This window comes from Paraphaeosphaeria sporulosa, assembly GCF_001642045.1.
Source record: "Paraphaeosphaeria sporulosa strain AP3s5-JAC2a unplaced genomic scaffold CC84scaffold_4, whole genome shotgun sequence".
Lineage (NCBI taxonomy): Eukaryota > Fungi > Ascomycota > Dothideomycetes > Pleosporales > Didymosphaeriaceae > Paraphaeosphaeria > Paraphaeosphaeria sporulosa.
The window spans coordinates 2,503,622-2,521,339 of NW_017253363.1; the positions used below are offsets into that span (position 1 = coordinate 2,503,622).

Below are 17,718 nucleotides of genomic sequence, written 5' to 3' on the forward strand. Positions count from 1 at the left end.
CTCCCGAGCGAGCGACCACACGCGCATGCCACCTTGGACGGTACAGTTTGCCAGTGAGAGAAGTATGGCGTATCCCCCGCGCGGCCTCCCCTCGCACATCCGCAGCCAGTCCAGCTCCCTCGGCGGCTCGCAGCCCTCGGGCCAGTCGCCCGTCCTGCTCGCCCGCATTGCTGAGAAGAAGGCCGAGCTGGCCTCCCTCAAGGACCTGCAAACCCTCAGCGCAGGCCTCGCCGACCAGATGCAGACGCTCGCCGAGAAGCTCTCGACCCTGTCCGACGGCACCGAAGGTTCGTGCCCACCCATTCCACCCACCCACACCCCGCCGCGGGGCAGTCCTTCACAGGAACCGCGCATCACGGCGTGGATGCAAAGTACAGTACTGACGTGTCCGCCCTCCAGCCGTCGCCGCCGTGCTGTCGAACTGGCATAACGTGCTTCGAGCGATCAACATGGCGTCCAGTAAGTGTTACCGTCGCCAAAGCACCTCTCTCGTGCAGTGAGCTGATTTGCGCAGCCAAACTACCCAAGCCGAAAGAGGACGACGATGCAGAGAAGAAGACCGACGCAGAGCCACCGCTTCCCCAGACGCTTGTTCGCATCCCGACACAGCATGCTCCTGCAGTGCTGCCCCAGCCCACTTCGGACGATTGAGCGGCATGTACCAAAAGAGGACAACGCCGATACATGTAGTACGGATCTGGGACGAACCAAGCGAAAGACGCGTGAGCGCTCGCGTATTTGTCACTCTGTCTGACAAAGCAATTCGCGAGGTTGCGGCGGCTGCTATCTGTGAGAGTTAGGCCGCGATGCAGCAAGGATATGCACATCAGCCCTACCAGGCATGCTTATTGGCTGTACAAGGAAGTCATCGTGCTGTAGGCGAAGAGGACCGTCCAGCCCGTGATAAAGAGACGGCTGTGCGTGGAAGAGCGATTAGTACTGCTGGTGCTTGACAACCTCGGTGACTTTACATTCACAAAGCTTGTCTGGACGCAACCGGGACATCATGCCATATCAAGGCTGTATCACATGTTGAGAAAGAATTCATTTCCTGTTGAACACGTAGATGAATAGAGCCATCCAATAAAAATGCTCGGTCCATGCTCTACATGTCGTCCAACATGGAATATCGCTTTTAGCATGCAATGGAATTTCTTCCACTCGTGCAGTCGTGAATTGTTACAACGCCATACTCCGCGCTAAGTTCGTAAAGCATCGTCGTGTCCTGGCGCATGCGCTTCCTACGCACGCCTCCCTGCATCTTCAAATTCTGCGTCAAGCGGCGTATCCAGCCCGATCATTGACTTCCAATCTACTTCTTTTGCTTTGGCATCTTCTCGTACGCATTCGGGCTTGGCCGTCGTCGCGGTCGTTTCTGCGGTTGCCCCGACGGACCTCCATGTGGCTCGTCGTGGTCGTGGTCGTGGTCGTGGTCGTGGTCGTGGTCGTGATTGTGCGACTTGCGTCCCCTTCTTCCGTTCCCACCCTTCCTCCCGCCAGCAGGCCTTGCCTCGCCGTTGTCGGGCTCGCTGTCCGAGTCCGAATCGCTGCTTGAGTCGCTGGAGGACTCATCCGACGACTCGCCTACTTCGCGCGGCTTGTGGTAGATGCAACATACTAGAACCCACATGTTAGTACATGTCCAGTAGCAGTTTGGGCGCGCACACCTTTTGATGACTTCTTTCCCATGCCCTCGTTGTCCACGACATCCTCTGCCCATTGTATGTGCCTTTGCTCAACGGGTTCTGCGCGCAAACGTAGGGTACCTGAGGCTGCCTGGAGTCGGAGGACCGGGTGTGTAGTAGTCACGCTACCATTGGTGCGATTTTGCTGTGCGGTTTGTGTTCCCATGCTGCCTGTTTGTGACATGCTGAAGAAGAGAGGCGTCGAGCTGCGGGGAATGAGTGATTTATATGTCAGCGACCGCGTGGGGTGGCGGTGGTGAGAGACTTTGGTTGTCGAATCGCGGAAGGGCTCGCGTGCTCGGGTTTAGGCGACGGCGGGCTGCTTTCCGCGGCGTATGGAGCTGCGGCTCGGTTCGATGGTTGTGGAGGTGGGGAGAGGCTGGGGGTGCGGGGACCGGGGCTTCGCGTGGGATCGTGAATGTGCGTCTTTGTTGGAGGGCTGTGATTGAGCAAGTGGTTCACTGGTCAGTGCGTCATTGCTCGGTTGCGCTTGCCCCGCTACAACCGACCACCGATTCCAGTTCAACCAAACACGCGTGCGGCATTTCAACTAGTGTTCGAACATATCGCAGGATTGATACTTCGGCTTTACAGCTCACCATATAAGACACACCGTCGCGTCGATATGTACTTTGTACTAGGCACCTCAGCTTTGCACTTACACTTCGTGAGGGCTCGCAGAATTTGGCGCAATCACTATGGACCGTAGTACCTGATTGCATACACTGCCATACTCATCGTGTCCGGGGTGGACAGGCTGTATTCTGGATATCCGCTCTGTGGTCATGGTTCCTTTTGCATCGATCTTCAGACACCACACAATCTTAGTTTCGCCTGTCAGAGTAAGATAGCCGCAAAATCAGGTCGGCATCACAATTCCAAGCAAGATTGAGGGAGCGACGGTCACGGCGAGTGTCTGGACCATCTCTCAGAGATTGCCAACTCCTCCGTCCTACCAATATCATTCAGATTTCCTTGACTACTCACCCTTGCAGACCCTTTTACTTATCAGCAAACAATGTCGTCCAAATTCTCTACTCTCTCATACCTAAAGCGTTCTTCCGGCTGGCAATTTCAAACGCTTACCAAGTCTTTTACCAGTCTTTTACCCCAGAGAATATCAATGAGCAACAGGTCAGAGGGGCATTGACTCAGTGGCCATTCCGCAACCCTCCTTCACCATCACTGTCGCACTTCAGGTTCTTGATGCCATGAAACCAAGCCTTCCCCAGGCTCTCCTTGTAATTCCACTCCAATTGCAATCTTCTAGCAGTCGATTTGCCAATCCAACACATAGTTCAGCACGGCAAGCTGAGTACTGTTCCCAAATCGCCCACCCACTGTAAATCGTCTTGACACTTGCTATGCAGAGGAATCATGCTAAATTTGAACAGATGACTCCCGGCGCGCAGCTTCCTGGGAAGATGGCGAAGCAGTACGACTTCAAGTGGCTCAGTCTTGATCAGCTGTACATATTGACATATGCGTTCATAACATTCATTCTGACCAGTACTTAAGGAACGAAGTGGTCAACGTTCGACTGGGCTATGGATGCCGCTCGGAGATCGTGAAATTCTTCCGCTACCTCACACTCAAGTACGCTCCGGGCTTCGCTGTGATTTTCGCCGACCCTCCTGTTACGGCAATCACCCTCAAAGTCGTTCCGCTCATGGAGATGAGGTACTTCACCAAGTGGTTGCACAGCAGCTATGAGGCCGACTATACGGAGGTGCATTTCAAAAGTTCTTGCCTCCCCCCGGCACCTTGGCGGACAGGGGTTCTCAGCCGTAAACTCAATGGGGTAATTGACTCCGAGTATACGTATCCTCAACTTTTGGAGGGTTTTTTAAAGGGTTTTTAGTTCAAATTCAATCAGTTCAAATTCAATTAATTCAAATCCAATCAATTACTCAACCATGCCTCAATATGATATTGCTACTCGTGCCTTTATTGTCTGTTTAAAAGCTATAGGCACTACAAATGCAGAGATCAATCATATTACTCATGTTCCTATACGGTCAATTCGATCAATCTATTCACGGGCAATTGAACGAGGTTTTGATCCAGATGAAAGGCCTTTGCAAGTTCAAAATAGCTATCTTGAAGATGCTCCACGATCTGGTAGGCCAACAAAACAACCTAATATCTCTGAAAGTGTGATTAACTCTGTACGTACTGATCGCTATGGGCGAGAGAAATCTTGTACTGATCTTGCTGGGGACCTTAGTTAAAAGGGAGTGAATGTATCATCTACAACAGTTTGGCGGGTTCTTAAGATTGCAGGATTTAAGAAGACAAAACCAACGAGGAAGCCTGGACTGACGAAGAAGATGAGGGTAGAGAGGCTAAACTGGTGTCTTTAACATAAAGATTGGACTATTGAGGACTGGAAGAATGTGATCTGGTCTGATGAAACCTCTGTTGTTTTACTCCATAGACGCGGAGGCTATCAAGTTTAGCGCAAAGTAGATGAAGCCTTTGTAAGAAGCTGTATTTGAGAGAGGTGGAAAGGCTACTCTGAGTTCATGTTTTGGGGCTGCTTTTCATATGATGAGAAGGGACCTTGTCATTGCTGGCTACCAGAGACAAAGGTAGAGAAAGAGGAGGCTATAAAGGAGATTGAGAGATTGAATCAAGAACTTGAACCTATCATGAAAGAGAAATGGGAGATAGAAAATGGCATGCGGCGTCTATCTCTACGTACCCAACCTGGGCGGCAACCTCAATGGAAATGGACTAAAAGGAATGGCAAGTTATCACGAGGATCTGGATCTGGAATTGATTGGTATCGTTACCAATCTAAAATCCTACTCCTAAAGCTCTTCCCCTTCGCAAAATCTTGTCAAAAGAAAAGGCCAGCAATAATAGTCCAAGAAGATAAGGCTCCTTCACATAGTCACTATGCACAAAGCTATATCTATAGCCTACAAGAGATAGAGAGGCTTCTTTGGTGTGGGAACTCACCAGATCTTAATGCAATTGAGCCTTGTTGGTTTTGGATGAAAAGAGAAACTACAAAGAAAGGAGCTCCAAAGTCTAGGGCTGAGGCAATTCATGTATGGGAGAAGTGTTGGAAGGATCTACCTCAGGATAAGATTCAGGCTTGGATTGAGCGCATCCCAATTCATATTCAAAAGATTATTGAGCTAGAAGGAGGTAATGAGTACAAGGAGGGCAGAGATCGTTCATGGAGATAGATTCATAGATCCCCTATCAAACACCCTGTCAAACCCCTGTCAAAAACGGAGTCAATTACCCCATTTAGTTTACGGCTGAGAACCCCTGTCCGCCAAGGTGCCGGGGGGAGGCAAGAACTTTTGAAATGCACCTCCGTAAGCACGACAAAGACCTGTGGCAGGCTCGTGGCGCGACACCGGACTGGAGCTTAGTGGATTGTAACTGTACCAAGCCTGATAAGTATGATTATGGAGAGGAGTATGGATGTGAAGATGATCCTTTATATCCCCCCCAAGAATGTTCCGAAGGGGCTTGGGAAGGCGCAAAGGCGTGCGTGGGTTTGTTCACATTCGGAAGTGCGTACGGCATCACCCCGCTTCGCGAGGATGCTCTCGACCGTCTGTGCTGGTATTACAACGAAGTGCGTACCATCGGACTTGCGGAAATTGAAGACCCCGCAGTCGGGGATGACAATTGGGAGTTGACCGATCCGATCCTCCCATTGCCAGCCAAGCATTGCGAACACGCGTACAATCAAACTCCTCCCGGCTCGCCTCTTCGCAAGCTTCTCGTTCGGGCCTTCTGCGCTTCCCACCAGCCAGGTCATCGTGGGAAGTTCATCTGTGTCGGCTTCAAAACGTGCTGTGACTTTTCGACCGTTTATTTGCACAAGGATATCCTTCAACCAGTAGATCCTCCTCAAGAGCTCCTCGCCGACGTAGCTGCTTGCTTCGCTAGCGGGGTTTCATCCACGTACGTGGTGAAAGGCGAAGACATCGCATGTGAGAAGTACCCAGTTCTGCCCCCTTCCGACTTCCACGCCCACAATAGCGAGCAAGAGCGCCAGCACTGTTCCAAGTTGCCAGTGGATCCCAACACACGAGTACATATTGAAGAATAGTCAAGGATATGGGCCAATCCAGATGCTGGGAAGATTTATCCATAGTAGGATCCCGTCTTGCCAGTCCGTGCGAGCCATCGCGGTCTCCACATTTTTTCGATCGAACAAGACAACACCCTCAAGCTTGAGAAGAGTTGCATACACTCCGGGCTGAAAGCTCCTTCGCATACGTTCAGAGGGTATGAGACATTCTCTCATGGGCTGACCAAACGAGAGATAGATTCCTCCTAATTTGGAGTGGACCTGACATGCCACAGTTCAAGGTTTTCAATCAAGCTTGCGGTGGACATACCGCCAGCAGCTCATAACTACAAGGCTACACAACGCGGCTGGACAGCGAAGTCGTCTGCAAAGGATCTCGTTTCTTCAAGGTCGCATATGTTACACAGAAGAAGCTTTTATCTCTGCTATGGCTCGATCATTGGTGTTCAACGGTGTGAGTCATTACATATAGCTAGTTAAACCACCCGCATGTCGCGGACCACAACGCTCTCAGGTTGCCTCACTACCACCCTCCCCTTCATACTCTGTACACCCTCTAATCCGGCCTCAAAACTGCATCCCCCACACACCTCACCACATTCTTAAAGAACCGCCTCCACTCCAACGGATCCCCACTCGCCTTCACAAACCGCACCTCGCTCACCTTCTCCTCCATGATCTGCGTCCGCTCCACGACAATGTGCCCATTCAGGCCCTGCCGCCGCCCATCCGCCATTTTCACGCGCACGCTCGCCTTCCCCGCGCGATTCATCTCCGCGAGGTGCTCTTCGGGGATCGCGGCGGCGGGGACGCCGAGGCGGTGCAGCGCTTCGATGAGGAGGGGCACGAGCAGCGAGACGGCTAGCGGGGAGAGGAAGCGCGAGAGCGAGTGCGACGGCATGATGTCGCCGAACTTGCGCGCCATTTGGGTAAGCGTCATGGGGACGGAGGGCGTGGCGTAGAACTGCGACATCGAGGGGTCTTGCGAGAGGATGTCCTGAGTTGAGGGTGAGAGTTGGGAGAGGAATGAGGGACCGCCGATCATGCTTGAGGACGGTGCTCGATCGTATAGGCTCGGCTGTGAGACTGCTTCCTGGGAGTATGTGCGCGCGGGACGCTCCCAGTCGAAGGGCGTGTCTGCTAGTGGGGTCTCGGGCTGGGTTGATGAGAGGCCGTTGATGTTCGCTGGGTTGGCGCGTGAGCGGTGCGGATCGGAATCGACGTCCATAGCGTCTGGGTCTTGTGAGAAGCCGCGCTGGGACTGTACGGGCGGGCGGTCGACGCCGATGTGAAGTTGGGTCAGCATCTGCGTGGCCATGCCAACCTGGTTGGTTGTCCTTCCATTCGGCGTAAGGAACGGGTTCTTGCGCGTGTACCAAGGATGCGTGCGTATCTCGTCGAGCTTCATCCTCTCATCGGGATTCAGCTTAAGCATGCCTCTCAGCAGGGAGAGCAGCGCCGGCGGTATCTTCTCCCACAGCTCATCCGTCGTCCTTCCTTCCGTGTCCACGTACTCCCTGAATTCATCGCTACGCATAGTCGGTTCTTCCCACGGGGTGTTACCCACTAGCAGCACGAACAGCACGACGCCGCAGCTCCAGATATCGCAAATGTTTGCCTGGTACCCCTCATCGAGGATGTCCTTCCTCTTGCTCCGCCGCCCACTGACGATCTCGGGTGCGATATAGGGTGGACTCCCGCAGACTGTGTTGCACAACCTCTTCACGCCGTCCTTCTCGAACAACGCTGCCAGCCCAAAGTCGGCGATCTTTAGGTCACCGTCCCCACTCAGCAGCACGTTCTCGGGCTTGATATCCCGATGTGCAATACCCTTAGAATGCATGTATCCCAGCGCATCAATCAGCTGGTGGAAATACACATGAGCAATATCCTCGCCTACGCCTTCATCCGCCTCGATCTTGTCGAAGAGGTCGCCGCCGTCCGCAAGTTCCATGGCGATCCAGTGCCAGTAGTGGTCTTCGCCATTTGCCAGACATTGAATGATATGCGCATGTTTGCCGAGATGCTTGTGGATGGCAACCTCCATCTTGATGTGTTTTTCCGAAAGTCGACCATGCTTGAGGGCATGTTCTTTGTTGATGAATTTCACCGCTATGACTGGGCTGGGCGCGTCCATGGGGATTGCTTTGCGAATGCTGTGTTGGAATCAGTACAGTCATGCTTGCCGATCGCGGTCTGCAAGACTTACGATGCATATGCGCCCATCCCTATCGTCTTGCTGACGATCCGGAACGGGAGATTGCCCGGGAGCGGGGCAATCTGGCTCTGAACACCGTTAGTCGATCTCTTACTCGGGCGAATACATCCTTTGCCATGGTGATATCATGCGAAAGCGCTTGGGCCCACGTGGGGTCGAAACAGCGCTCAAGTCTCGTAGATGGTGGGGAAGATGGAAACCTACATTTGGCGGGGGCGGGGCCGCCATGTCGACTTCTTGAGACGATCTCAGATTCGAAGAACGACAGGGCGAGTGTTTCTCAAGCAGCTTTTGCTTTTGATCTATCCAACCCGGGTGATATGCTGAACTGCTGCCTGCACTCAGTCATCGCGTCGGAAAACACGCGCACAAACCACGCGCGCCTCGGCAACGCTATCGATAAGACGCCATGTCACATGACCCTCCTCTACACACTCGAGCTTCTCACCAGCAGATCTTCATCTGATCTCATCAGCACCTCGATCTCATCTTAGATCCCACGTGTCTCAGCCCCCGATTCTCCACACAAACAACTCATGCAAAGTTACATTTAAATTGACTTTTAGCTAGCCAGACCCAGTATGCCGGACGCGAGCTCGACTGCTCAAACGACGGCCGTCATCAGGCCGGCGGTGCGCCACAGGGGTACATTGTTCGGTTTGTTCACACCGACAAAGGTGTCGGTGTCGGAACGACATCAACATGACAGGCGAACCCTTCCGTGCCAGGCCACCAACCCCGTTCTGCGAACCTTCCAAATACTCGCCTGAAAACTTTTCGCGCGATACCCGCCGCGCGCGCTTGGAGCTCGAAGCAGAGGTTTTGCAAATCTTGAAACGCTGCTGAGGCGCTGTATACGGGTTTTCCATGAAGCTTGCGCGTACTCGACATCTCCATCGCACGTCAGATCTTCCCTGTCGGAAATTCCGAGGAGCAATCGCGTCAACGCAAGGCATCGACCCGCGCCCTCCGCCCCTGTGTACCGTACCCGACAGCGACGCACATCTCCCACGCGCGTGGTACAATCGGTCCATCTCGAAGTCTAAAAACGTGACCATTACTCATCTCGCACCTTCACCCCACACTACCCACAGAAGCATCACTTACCTCGGCTGGCCGCTACTCGCACGCAAACCCCCAAATCTTATTCCTTCCTAACACGACTCAGGTAGTTTGCGAACGCCAGCGCGGGACGCTGCAATGGTCCAGTACAGTACGGTACTGTACGTACTGAGTACGCACGAAGCAACACTGTGCCGTGCGCCCGCGTTAAAGTCCCACGTGCGTGCCACGCTGATCAAGAAGCCTAGCCACGACACGATACCGTGCTGCCCACCACCATGATCCGAATCGTAGCGTTCCTACCTTGCACTGCACTACACTAATCCTCATCGTCATCCATTCTTCCCATCTCGCGTACGTACATGCCCACGCAGGCATGTGAAGACTGTGTACCAGACCCTCCGCCGGCACGTCAAAACCACCCCAACCACCCACGCGCCACTCACCATCCACGGAGCTCCTCGCCAGCTGCCACACGCGAGCATCGGTCTTCCCCGAAGCCCACCGAACCGCCCGGAGAACCGTCAGCGCACCGCTTCCGCCAGCGCCGCGCCGCCAGCGCACCGTCTCCTCTAGTCCCCCAGTTGGCTCCTCTCCCACGTGTCTCCCCCAATCCAACGCCCAGAGGAGCCCAGCGCAATCTCAGGACCGATGGCCGCGGAAGCGAGGGGTACATGTTGTAGGGTGCATGTAGATCCCCGGATGCAGCTGTAGATGCGACTAATACCGTAGAGCGTGCAGGTACATTCGGTGCAGGTACGGTGGTGTGTGCGACATGCAAATGCGGGTGCAGACAAGACAGCGGAGAGTTTAGTAGCTTGCTTGCGTGCTTCACGCTGGTTTGTACGGTTTCGTCGACGTGCGTTTGGTCGTGAGATATGCTACGCTATAATAATCAACGTCGCGTGAGGCAAAAAGGGTTCTGATGACGGCCTTGTCTCCCGGCTCAGGTTCCCGTAACACCCTGATAGGTGAACTCCACTCATGTGACAGCCACCGCATCGCTGACGCACAATCAACAAAGGACGGGAAAAGCAACTTCCGCGAACCTCCACGCCAGCAGTAGCACAACAGCACCCCTCAACCATAGCTGTGGAAGCCATCTATTGCCCTAAAATTAAACTACACGCCTCCAACGCTGTCCAATCCCCGCTCATACACCGTCCTCTGTCCCTACCCTACTCCACCTCGCTACCAATGCAGCAAATACAAAAACTCAATGTGGGTCGCGGCCAAGAATGACTGTGACCTTCCGAAAAAGGATAGATCAAAGAGCCGATGATATGAAACATTCAGATTGGGTATCCAATCCAGCCGCACAACATCTTTTAGCAAACCCCAAACGGCGCCATGTCGTGAGCCCAGGCAAATGGGACCATGAGACCCATGGGACCCCAAGTGAACCCATGGCAGCAAGACCAAGCTCCGTGCAACAGGGGCGTCCTGAACGTCTTCCTTCGTCGACCGCATGAATACGTTAACCGGGGATGATCGGCGAAGAGCGGAGAGTCGTGAACCCGGTGCCTATGCTGTAAGGAAGGAAAAGAAAGCAAGAATAATTGCCGCCGCCCAGATGCTGGTGTTTTGACCTGTCCGCAACGCCGATGTCTAAAGTCAAAATGTCGAATAAGAATAATATGCAACCGAAGTGCAGTGAGGGGGAATAATGCATCCGCTGCGAACACTTGCCGAAGATGATCATAGATGGCGGTCGTCAAACAGAAAATCGTAGTCTTGCAGGTTTCATGCTCGAGCAGCGGTGCCAGGTGCGGCGGCGTAAGCGGCTGCGGCTGCGGCATCGAGTCCGCGCAGTTGCGGTGCGTACTTTGGGTGCTTGATGAACTTGGGAACAGAGTCCTATTGGGCATTAGTGAGATGCATGGATGCTTGTACACGAGCTACTTACGCTGGACATCAGCTTGAATATCGAGTTCTGTGCCTTTTCGAAGAGTGACGCAACCTCTACCAAGCTTTGCATCATGGCAGCGTCGTCACCAACAGCACGGGTCATGCGGGTGGCCAATTGCGTGCGCAGGGCGTGGTCGATGTTGAGCTCGTTCGGCGAACCTGGAGCAAGGAAAGCATTGTATAGGCCTAAAGAATTAGCATCTCGAGATTGTCCCACAGGGTGATAGCTTACCATATGCAGCTGCTAGAGTTTCACGGATTGTCTCGATTTTGTTGTCTCCCGTGGCATTCACGGCTGCTCGATACTGATTATTGAAGTCCTGTACCTCGATGTAGAAAGACAAGTTCTCTTCGCACATGGTTTCCTTGAGGAACTCGCGATACAGCAGGCGCCAGGAGGGGTTGCGGATAATGACGTTCGTGCGGTTGCTGTTGGAGTCACGAGCAGCGCCGTCTCGTGCTTTGGCAGCATTTGAATCTATTGGCGCTGTCGTGTCCTCGCTGAGGTTCCACCCAGCAACACGCTCGCCATGTTGTGTCATGTAGTAGTGCACTTGCTTCGCAGGTTGAAATTTCTCGGAAGAGTTGCGTGCATCGACCGGAGCGATGAGTCCCAACTGAAGGAACATGGAGCAAATCTCAATAGCTTCGCGGCGGTCGACCATGGTGGAACAATCCATGAGCCACTCAGCGGCGTTTCTGCCGTTGAACGTGTGCTCATACGGTCGGCTTTGTGTCGGCTTGTGCTTGATGGTCCGTACGCCCACGTCGCACTTGCCAAACTCATGAATCGAATCGGAATCCGACGAGGTCTCGTTGGCGCTGTTTCCAACGAAGCGACGGAAAATAATCTCAATCGTCTGCTCGTCGTGGTGCAGCTTGTCGGTGTCCGAGCTGCGCTCGAGAATAACGAGCTGGTGCGGGTTCCGGGAGGACTCAATGACAGCTTTGACGTGCGTGGACTGGATGCCATTGCGTGCGCAGAAGCGTTCTAGGATGTGGATACCCTTGGGCGAGAGTTGCCACACAGAGCTCTTGTTGTTGAAGTCGAATTTGCCCTCGACTGATTCGATGAATTTTGCCTCGTAAAATCTTGTGCAGACGGAGCGGGCCATCTCCTTGGCCATGGAGAAAGTGGTGGTGGTCGTCGTAGTAACGACGCGAGAAGCATCTTTGGGATCCGGCATGCGGTTGGATTGCGAAAACTTGAGCGAGCCTAGGTTTGTTATGGCCTCGTCGGAGGTAAAGGTGAAGTCGATCATCCTGAACCGTACGCGGTGCGGGGTGAGCGGCAACGACACCATCAAAGTTGAGAAGAGGTCCTTGAAATCCTAACAAGGGTCAGTAAGGTCCGATGCGGTCTGCGTCTGCAGTTGAGTTGCGGGTGGAAAATCTTCTCGATGCGGACCGAGTGGTTCTCGAAAAAGCGCCCGTGTCGTCATCATCATTGCACGTTACAATGCCTTTGAGAGACCAACAGCTCAATCGGATCGCCAAGGTTCCGGAAGTGATGCAAGAAACGGTCATGCTTGTCGCAGTTCCGCCCACTCTGCGTCCGTTTCCGAGCCCAGCTCAAGCGATCAAGTCGGGGAAGGGTCTCTTCGGGCGTCACAAGAGAGCAACGGGTGCCAAAGACAAGACCAACGTGGCCATGTCTGCTGTGTCGGCTGCAAGTTGAAAGAAAATTGCGTGCTTACCCTGGTGTACGGCCGCTCATCGTCCGTCATGCGGAGGAGCCGCGAAGAGGTTTGGTGCATCTTTTTGTCGCCTGGTTTGGCTGCCTTTGCGGGCTGTGGGAGCTTGTCCAGCTTGCCGATGGGCTCGCTGTCGGGGGCGTAGTACGGCGTCGAGGCTGCGGAGAGGGCAGGCCTGGAGCGGTCGCTGGCGGCGTCGGGCTCGCGGGCGGACCGGAGGCTGGGAGTGGTCGAGGAGTCGCGGGAGCGCAGCTCTGGCGTCGACGTGTCGAAGCGGCCACGGGAGGACGACGTCGAGGCACGCGGGGCAGCCGGGGCAAGCAGCGAGGCAGGCAGGGCGTGCGAGGTGCTGCTGGCGCGGGCGTGGGAGCCGCTGGACTTGCGGAGCAGCGGAAAGCGCGAGGCGAGGGTCGAGCGGCGCGAGAAGGGCTGCTGGTGGAGCGTGTGCGGAGCAGAGGCAGGCGCCGTGGACGGGGACGCGGACAGGCTGGCTTGGGCAGCAGCGCTGTCAGACGGCGACGAGGCGGGCGCTCCTGAGGCCGGCGAGTGCGTGCTGGGGCGGCGGGCCGGAGAGGTCTGGCGGTGGTGCTGGGCGGTGACGGGGCTGGGGGTGGTGACGGCGGAGGAGGGAGTGTGAGGGAGCAGCGCCGTGTTCATAGACATCTAAGCAACCGGGGCAGAGGCATGGAGGTCGCAGACTGGGAGGCAGTGGGACTAGCCAGGGTAGCCCGTCAAGCTCGCCGTGTGCGTGCGCTGGGCCAGCAGAAGAGAACGGGCCCGCGACGAATTCGACGGCGCGGGCCTACGCCCAAAACGCTTAGGGAGCACGACGGCATTCCACGAGGACAATCCCTGCCAACACGCGCGTGAGCCTGAGCGGCCAAGCCGTTTCATGCCACGGCGCGACAAAGCGGCCGCCGCCCGAGGCGGCACCCGGCCTGCCCTTGGCCTGCCAGAGCCCGCCGTGTGTCTGCTCAGGACGCAGTTCGGCGTGCACATCTCATCTGCTGCCCGCCCGCTCACTCAGACACCAGCGCCCCCGACCGCGCCGGGCCCAGCGCAGCCTGTCTGGCTCCGTGGCTCGCATGCAGGCGCGTCCGCGAGCAGCGACGGCAGCGCTGCGCTGAGCAAAGCGTCGTTACGCCGCCCTGGGTCACCGAGGTTGCGCGCTGCACCGCCCTTGGTTTGGCCACCCCCCCGTTGCCGTGTAACGCCTGCCCGCACCTGTTTGCTGCCTGCCGAGTCGGACAGTGTGACGTCCTACCATCTCAACCATCCGCCGTGCAACGACCAGCCCTGCTCCGAGAGGTGCGGAGTATTGCTGATGTCCTGCCAAAACGTGGCAATCCACGTTTTCCTGCCCTGGCCCGGCCTTGGCTGCGCTGCCAGCGGCCACACCTGCCTGGCGGCGACCGTCGCCGTCGTCTGGCAAATTTGCTCGCAGCACCCTTGCCCGCATCGTCCCCATTTTCCTGTGGCCATTGTGGCCATTGCACCTCTGCTGCAGTTCGTGGCTGGTCACAATCAGCGCCCCCAGCCCCCGCCAGTCGACACCGACTTCTCCATGCGCAGAACATGCCTGTCGCCTTGACGTCGGTGACCAGCCGTGATGCGTGCCCCAGCACACCTCACCTGCGTGCGTCTGCTCGACGGCAAAGCGTTTCGGGACACACAAGATGCTGATCGCTGACCACGTGTGCGACCCACGGCCTGGATGCGAGACATGTTCAGGCTTGCCTGGCTTGCCGGGGCCCGCCGTACCCGACCTGCTGGACACCTCTCACGCCGTCCCCCGCCTTGCCTGTTGTAGACTAGCTCCAATGTAATTCCCACTGGCTTCGCTAGGCGTCTTGAGCGAATGGGCGTCAACGGAGCGTTTCACGGGAACGCAGATCGCGCCACTGCCCACGGCCGCTTTGGTGACTTTGTTCACTCTTTTCCGTTTGCAAAAATAGCAGACACAAAGCGCGCCACAGTCAAGTCTTTATGTCAAAGACACGGCAAGCGCGTGAATCCTTATGGCTGAAATCTCCGAACAGACACGCGAGAAAGCCTGTGAAAAAGCAAGCAACCCCACGTTTCAGATCCGGGGCACTCAGCTAAGGGGGCTCCCCGCATGCTATTCCCGAGAGACGCCTACCGCATTGATTTCTGGAAGACGCCTGTCTGTTCCATTCGTCGATACCGAGCCGTCGACAGCATTGCGCCATATCGTCGCTCCCTTTCCAGACTCCACCGCCAGAGTTCCCCGTTGCGCAGTCAGTGCTATTCCCGCGAGTAGCCCTACGACAACACGTGTAGTGGATGCCAAGCGACTACCGCGACGCCCCTGGAAGATCATGCTCTGCTCCATTCATTTAATAATCTGGCGCTCCAAAGTCGGAAACATCAGTCCAGACTCCGCGGAGTGTGTCGGGAATGACACGAGCGATCCTGGGGCTCTCGACAAGCATTCCTCACGCCTTGTTTCATTAGTAGCGGTCGTCCGTTGTTAGTTGCCGCAGTGCGTTGCCTTTCCTGCAAAATCAGCTGTGTCAATCCGCTTCGTGAACCGAGTCTGTTGAGGCAAATTGTGGGATGAGCTTTGTCGAGTGGCCTATCGCGCCCTCGTTGACCGGGATCATGCTCAGACGGCAAAACCTAACAGTCGCAGCCCGGGTACTGAGTCATGGATTGCTCTCGTGGCGCCAGGATCCGACACGTGGAAGCCCTCCTTTACGGGCCGCTGGCGTGAACGCTCAATCGCCGTGCGACGTCGTTCTGCAGCTTTTGAAGCGTCCCTGTGTCACGTTCCCGAAGAAAAGCCCATGGCGACGCCTGCGAGAATATATCGTGTCTCGCTTGGCCCACGAGGCAGGCCGCATTTGCAGAGCTTTAGCCGAGGAACAAGTCAGCTGCTGGGAGCGTTATCTGCAAGGGATGGATAGTATTGTATACTTCGGCTGTAGCTCTCCTGCAGAATTCTTGGGCTGGCGCTGCCCTCATCGGTGTAATCTACACTGTTTGTCGATGCTCGTATGACTTGTGCATGAGTTTGCTTGCCGTAGGTTTTTCCAATCCGCGCTTTGGAGCGGGGCAACTCTTAGCGTACATGTGCATGCTGCTCGAGTCAGAAATGTCGGTGAGCATTCAACGAATGTGAAGAGAGCGAGGTGGGACCGTGGTAGTGGCAGGTTTGGCACGCAGTCGGCCGGAGGGCCTTCCTCGTAGAGCCGAATTGCAGCCTCGCGCGTTTTGATGCCTCAGGCAGCTCATCGAACGGGCATCGGGTGTGGGGCGTTTGCTCTACACAGCACGCTACCAGTCAATATTCTGAAGGTGTCGTGGTGAATATGGGTCCGATTGCGGAGCTTGGACGGGGCGCGAGAACAACTCAGAAGGCCTACTAGAAAAGAAATACCTGGTATGTGGAGATGAGCCACCACTGCTCGGTCAGACTGCTCGGAGGAGGCTTCTTCTAGTCCAATCAGCCCTAGTGTAAGGGTTATTTACTACGCAGATCTTCCACGGTTCTACTCACGTCCCGCAAAGTGAATCGACAGCCTTCGTCTTTTGTAAGGTTTGCCTCAAGCGGCGCTGCGGCAGGCGATCCTTGTGGCGTCACTTGCGATTACCATTTTTTGAAAAGCGAGGCGCGGCGGCCGCGAGCCGATATTCGCCGAGATATCCTACGCTGCGCTAGTCGATTTTGACAGGTTGCATGCAGCCCTGAGATCGCCGGGACGGGCTTTAATGCGGCATGACAAGGTGTCAACTCGCTGGTGCTGCAGGTTGAGCTTCAGGGTCGGTTGGGATGTGAGACCGTGGATCCCTCGGCGAAATAAAGGCCTCGAGCGAAAGAAAGCACGACGCAAGCGTCGTGCCTGACTTGTCTAGGGTGCTTAGCTTCTCTCTGAAGCTTTGTACCATCTCCACTTATTAGCTACACAGTATACAAAAGTCGTACGTTGGGTAGAAGCTTTCGCCTAGCCGTAGCCGCTCCAGACTGGACCTCACGCGACATCGCCTATCTAGTACCAGCTCAAGCCAATGTCTATTGGGAGTCGGAACGTAGGCGGGTTCAGGATACCGGGCGCGCTTGTCTGGCTTCTGGAATTTCTTTTGGAAACATGTTGCGGATCCATGCACGGGACGACCGTCGACGCCGTCTTTCGTATTCTACTCAGAACGAACCGAGATTAACGTCATATACGTGGAATACGACGCAATGATCTACGAAAATGAAACGCCATTGTACGAAGAGCTGTGCGCCCGCATTGGTAGTTCCTTCCTGTCTCACGCATGTTTGTAGAGTACGCAATGACTTTACACAATACATCGATCACCGCGACCAGATTGACATCACTCCCACGAAACTAACACAATCCCACGTGGAGATGCATCTTCCTTCACGGAGTGGCCGGCCAAAATCTTTAGGCAGCTGATCCAACACAAAGGTAAACCCTGTGCGCCATGCATTCCCCTGAATCCTATAGGATCCTGCCAGCCATACTGACGCAGGGGCGCGACATCGCTATCACGATGGAGGCTCCGGATTCCCGGTCGTATTTCCACGTGGCTCGCTCGGAAAGTCTGCTTGAATAGGAAAATGTTGGGTTGCTTTCGGCTGTATGTTACAAAAGTAGACTGTTATGGGTGCAAATGGGGGGTATGCTAAGCGAGATGAGGGAATGGACATCGGAGTTGGTAAAGGGGCGTTTATGTCAGCGGAAGAGTAACACATGGTCTGCTGGTGTCTGGCCTCTGTCAGTGTAACATGAGGCAACTTGCAAATGTTGTATACTGTGAGAATGAGGTGAGCAGTGGCCAGGTGCCGGGTTTTAGTACAGGGCAGTATTGCGATGATTTGGAAAATGAAGGAGAACAGACTTGGGTGATATGACAGCATCATTCTATTGATTCGCAGCCCTCTAGTACCAGTAGAGAAAAGAATCATGCAAGATTTGGTCATACACGGTAGAGCCACGTCTTATAGCCAAGCAATCCCAGAAATATGGGCGCAATCCGGTAATTCCATCATCGAGCTGGGCAGCCAGCAAAGATCTACAAAGGCCCGAATGTTGACGAAACGTTGCAAAAAGCCGTTGATAT

General features: G+C 55.0%; 9 protein-coding genes across 9 annotated transcripts; 4 read left to right on the forward strand and 5 right to left on the reverse strand.

Annotated features, from left to right (window-relative positions):
• The first annotated feature begins 13 nt into the window (after window positions 1-13).
• CC84DRAFT_1163658 (uncharacterized protein) lies at window positions 14-1,110 on the forward strand. Its single transcript, XM_018178315.1, has 3 exons — window positions 14-287; window positions 400-459; window positions 515-1,110. Exons 1-3 carry the CDS (start codon window positions 65-67, stop codon window positions 649-651), a joined length of 420 nt encoding a protein of 139 aa, XP_018037883.1. The 5' UTR covers window positions 14-64; the 3' UTR covers window positions 652-1,110.
• Window positions 1,032-2,110, reverse strand: CC84DRAFT_1204981 (uncharacterized protein). The gene is made up of 2 exons (XM_018181945.1): window positions 1,668-2,110; window positions 1,032-1,617 (listed from the first exon to the last, which is right to left on the reverse strand). The coding sequence occupies exons 1-2, from the start codon at window positions 1,867-1,869 to the stop codon at window positions 1,313-1,315; spliced, it is 507 nt and encodes a 168-aa protein (XP_018037884.1). The 5' UTR covers window positions 1,870-2,110; the 3' UTR covers window positions 1,032-1,312.
• Window positions 2,111-5,007: 2,897 nt separating this feature from the next.
• On the forward strand, window positions 5,008-5,763 carry CC84DRAFT_1175313 (uncharacterized protein; the record flags this gene model as incomplete). Its single annotated transcript, XM_018180143.1, has 1 exon — window positions 5,008-5,763. The coding sequence occupies one exon, from the start codon at window positions 5,008-5,010 to the stop codon at window positions 5,761-5,763; it is 756 nt and encodes a 251-aa protein (XP_018037885.1).
• A 411-nt stretch (window positions 5,764-6,174) lies between these two features.
• CC84DRAFT_1258601 (serine/threonine-protein kinase Chk1) lies at window positions 6,175-8,311 on the reverse strand. Its single transcript, XM_018184843.1, has 3 exons — window positions 8,168-8,311; window positions 7,955-8,031; window positions 6,175-7,901 (listed from the first exon to the last, which is right to left on the reverse strand). The coding sequence occupies exons 1-3, from the start codon at window positions 8,189-8,191 to the stop codon at window positions 6,302-6,304; spliced, it is 1,701 nt and encodes a 566-aa protein (XP_018037886.1). The 5' UTR covers window positions 8,192-8,311; the 3' UTR covers window positions 6,175-6,301.
• Window positions 8,312-8,319: 8 nt separating this feature from the next.
• Window positions 8,320-9,224, reverse strand: CC84DRAFT_665466 (uncharacterized protein). Its single transcript, XM_018187064.1, has 2 exons — window positions 9,071-9,224; window positions 8,320-9,005 (listed from the first exon to the last, which is right to left on the reverse strand). The coding sequence occupies exon 2, from the start codon at window positions 8,995-8,997 to the stop codon at window positions 8,530-8,532; it is 468 nt and encodes a 155-aa protein (XP_018037887.1). The 5' UTR covers window positions 8,998-9,005; window positions 9,071-9,224; the 3' UTR covers window positions 8,320-8,529.
• On the forward strand, window positions 9,179-9,807 carry CC84DRAFT_665525 (uncharacterized protein). Its single transcript, XM_018187065.1, has 2 exons — window positions 9,179-9,221; window positions 9,274-9,807. The coding sequence occupies exon 2, from the start codon at window positions 9,388-9,390 to the stop codon at window positions 9,706-9,708; it is 321 nt and encodes a 106-aa protein (XP_018037888.1). The 5' UTR covers window positions 9,179-9,221; window positions 9,274-9,387; the 3' UTR covers window positions 9,709-9,807.
• An 824-nt stretch (window positions 9,808-10,631) lies between these two features.
• CC84DRAFT_665451 (RGS-domain-containing protein) lies at window positions 10,632-13,404 on the reverse strand. Its single transcript, XM_018187063.1, has 4 exons — window positions 12,631-13,404; window positions 11,166-12,264; window positions 10,932-11,119; window positions 10,632-10,882 (listed from the first exon to the last, which is right to left on the reverse strand). Exons 1-4 carry the CDS (start codon window positions 13,288-13,290, stop codon window positions 10,769-10,771), a joined length of 2,061 nt encoding a protein of 686 aa, XP_018037889.1. The 5' UTR covers window positions 13,291-13,404; the 3' UTR covers window positions 10,632-10,768.
• CC84DRAFT_665772 (uncharacterized protein) lies at window positions 13,255-14,395 on the forward strand. Its single transcript, XM_018187066.1, has one exon. It carries the CDS (start codon window positions 13,520-13,522, stop codon window positions 14,216-14,218), a length of 699 nt encoding a protein of 232 aa, XP_018037890.1. The 5' UTR covers window positions 13,255-13,519; the 3' UTR covers window positions 14,219-14,395.
• A 2,625-nt stretch (window positions 14,396-17,020) lies between these two features.
• On the reverse strand, window positions 17,021-17,645 carry CC84DRAFT_665887 (uncharacterized protein). The gene has a single exon (XM_018187067.1). It carries the CDS (start codon window positions 17,576-17,578, stop codon window positions 17,144-17,146), a length of 435 nt encoding a protein of 144 aa, XP_018037891.1. The 5' UTR covers window positions 17,579-17,645; the 3' UTR covers window positions 17,021-17,143.
• Window positions 17,646-17,718: the final 73 nt, after the last annotated feature.

What these genes read in the sequence shown, in the direction of transcription:
- CC84DRAFT_1163658 (XM_018178315.1), top strand. Translation starts at nt 65, where the DNA reads ATGGCGTATCCCCCGCGCGGCCTCCCCTCGCACATCCGCAGCCAGTCC. An exon ending in CCTGTCCGACGGCACCGAAG is followed by an intron (nt 288 to 399) that starts GTTCGTGCCCAC and finishes TCCGCCCTCCAG; the next exon opens with CCGTCGCCGCCGTGCTGTCG. An exon ending in AGCGATCAACATGGCGTCCA is followed by an intron (nt 460 to 514) that starts GTAAGTGTTACC and finishes TGATTTGCGCAG; the next exon opens with CCAAACTACCCAAGCCGAAA.
- CC84DRAFT_1204981 (XM_018181945.1), bottom strand. Translation starts at nt 1,869, where the DNA reads ATGTCACAAACAGGCAGCATGGGAACACAAACCGCACAGCAAAATCGC. An exon ending in GGGAAAGAAGTCATCAAAAG is followed by an intron (nt 1,618 to 1,667) that starts GTGTGCGCGCCC and finishes TGTGGGTTCTAG; the next exon opens with TATGTTGCATCTACCACAAG.
- CC84DRAFT_1258601 (XM_018184843.1), bottom strand. Translation starts at nt 8,191, where the DNA reads ATGGCGGCCCCGCCCCCGCCAAAT. An exon ending in CGGCCCCGCCCCCGCCAAAT is followed by an intron (nt 8,032 to 8,167) that starts GTAGGTTTCCAT and finishes AACGGTGTTCAG; the next exon opens with AGCCAGATTGCCCCGCTCCC. An exon ending in GGGATGGGCGCATATGCATC is followed by an intron (nt 7,902 to 7,954) that starts GTAAGTCTTGCA and finishes ATTCCAACACAG; the next exon opens with CATTCGCAAAGCAATCCCCA.
- CC84DRAFT_665466 (XM_018187064.1), bottom strand. Translation starts at nt 8,997, where the DNA reads ATGGACCGATTGTACCACGCGCGTGGGAGATGTGCGTCGCTGTCGGGT.
- CC84DRAFT_665525 (XM_018187065.1), top strand. Translation starts at nt 9,388, where the DNA reads ATGCCCACGCAGGCATGTGAAGACTGTGTACCAGACCCTCCGCCGGCA.
- CC84DRAFT_665451 (XM_018187063.1), bottom strand. Translation starts at nt 13,290, where the DNA reads ATGTCTATGAACACGGCGCTGCTCCCTCACACTCCCTCCTCCGCCGTC. An exon ending in ATGAGCGGCCGTACACCAGG is followed by an intron (nt 12,265 to 12,630) that starts GTAAGCACGCAA and finishes GACCCTTGTTAG; the next exon opens with GATTTCAAGGACCTCTTCTC. An exon ending in AACTCTAGCAGCTGCATATG is followed by an intron (nt 11,120 to 11,165) that starts GTAAGCTATCAC and finishes CTAATTCTTTAG; the next exon opens with GCCTATACAATGCTTTCCTT.
- CC84DRAFT_665772 (XM_018187066.1), top strand. Translation starts at nt 13,520, where the DNA reads ATGCCACGGCGCGACAAAGCGGCCGCCGCCCGAGGCGGCACCCGGCCT.
- CC84DRAFT_665887 (XM_018187067.1), bottom strand. Translation starts at nt 17,578, where the DNA reads ATGACCAAATCTTGCATGATTCTTTTCTCTACTGGTACTAGAGGGCTG.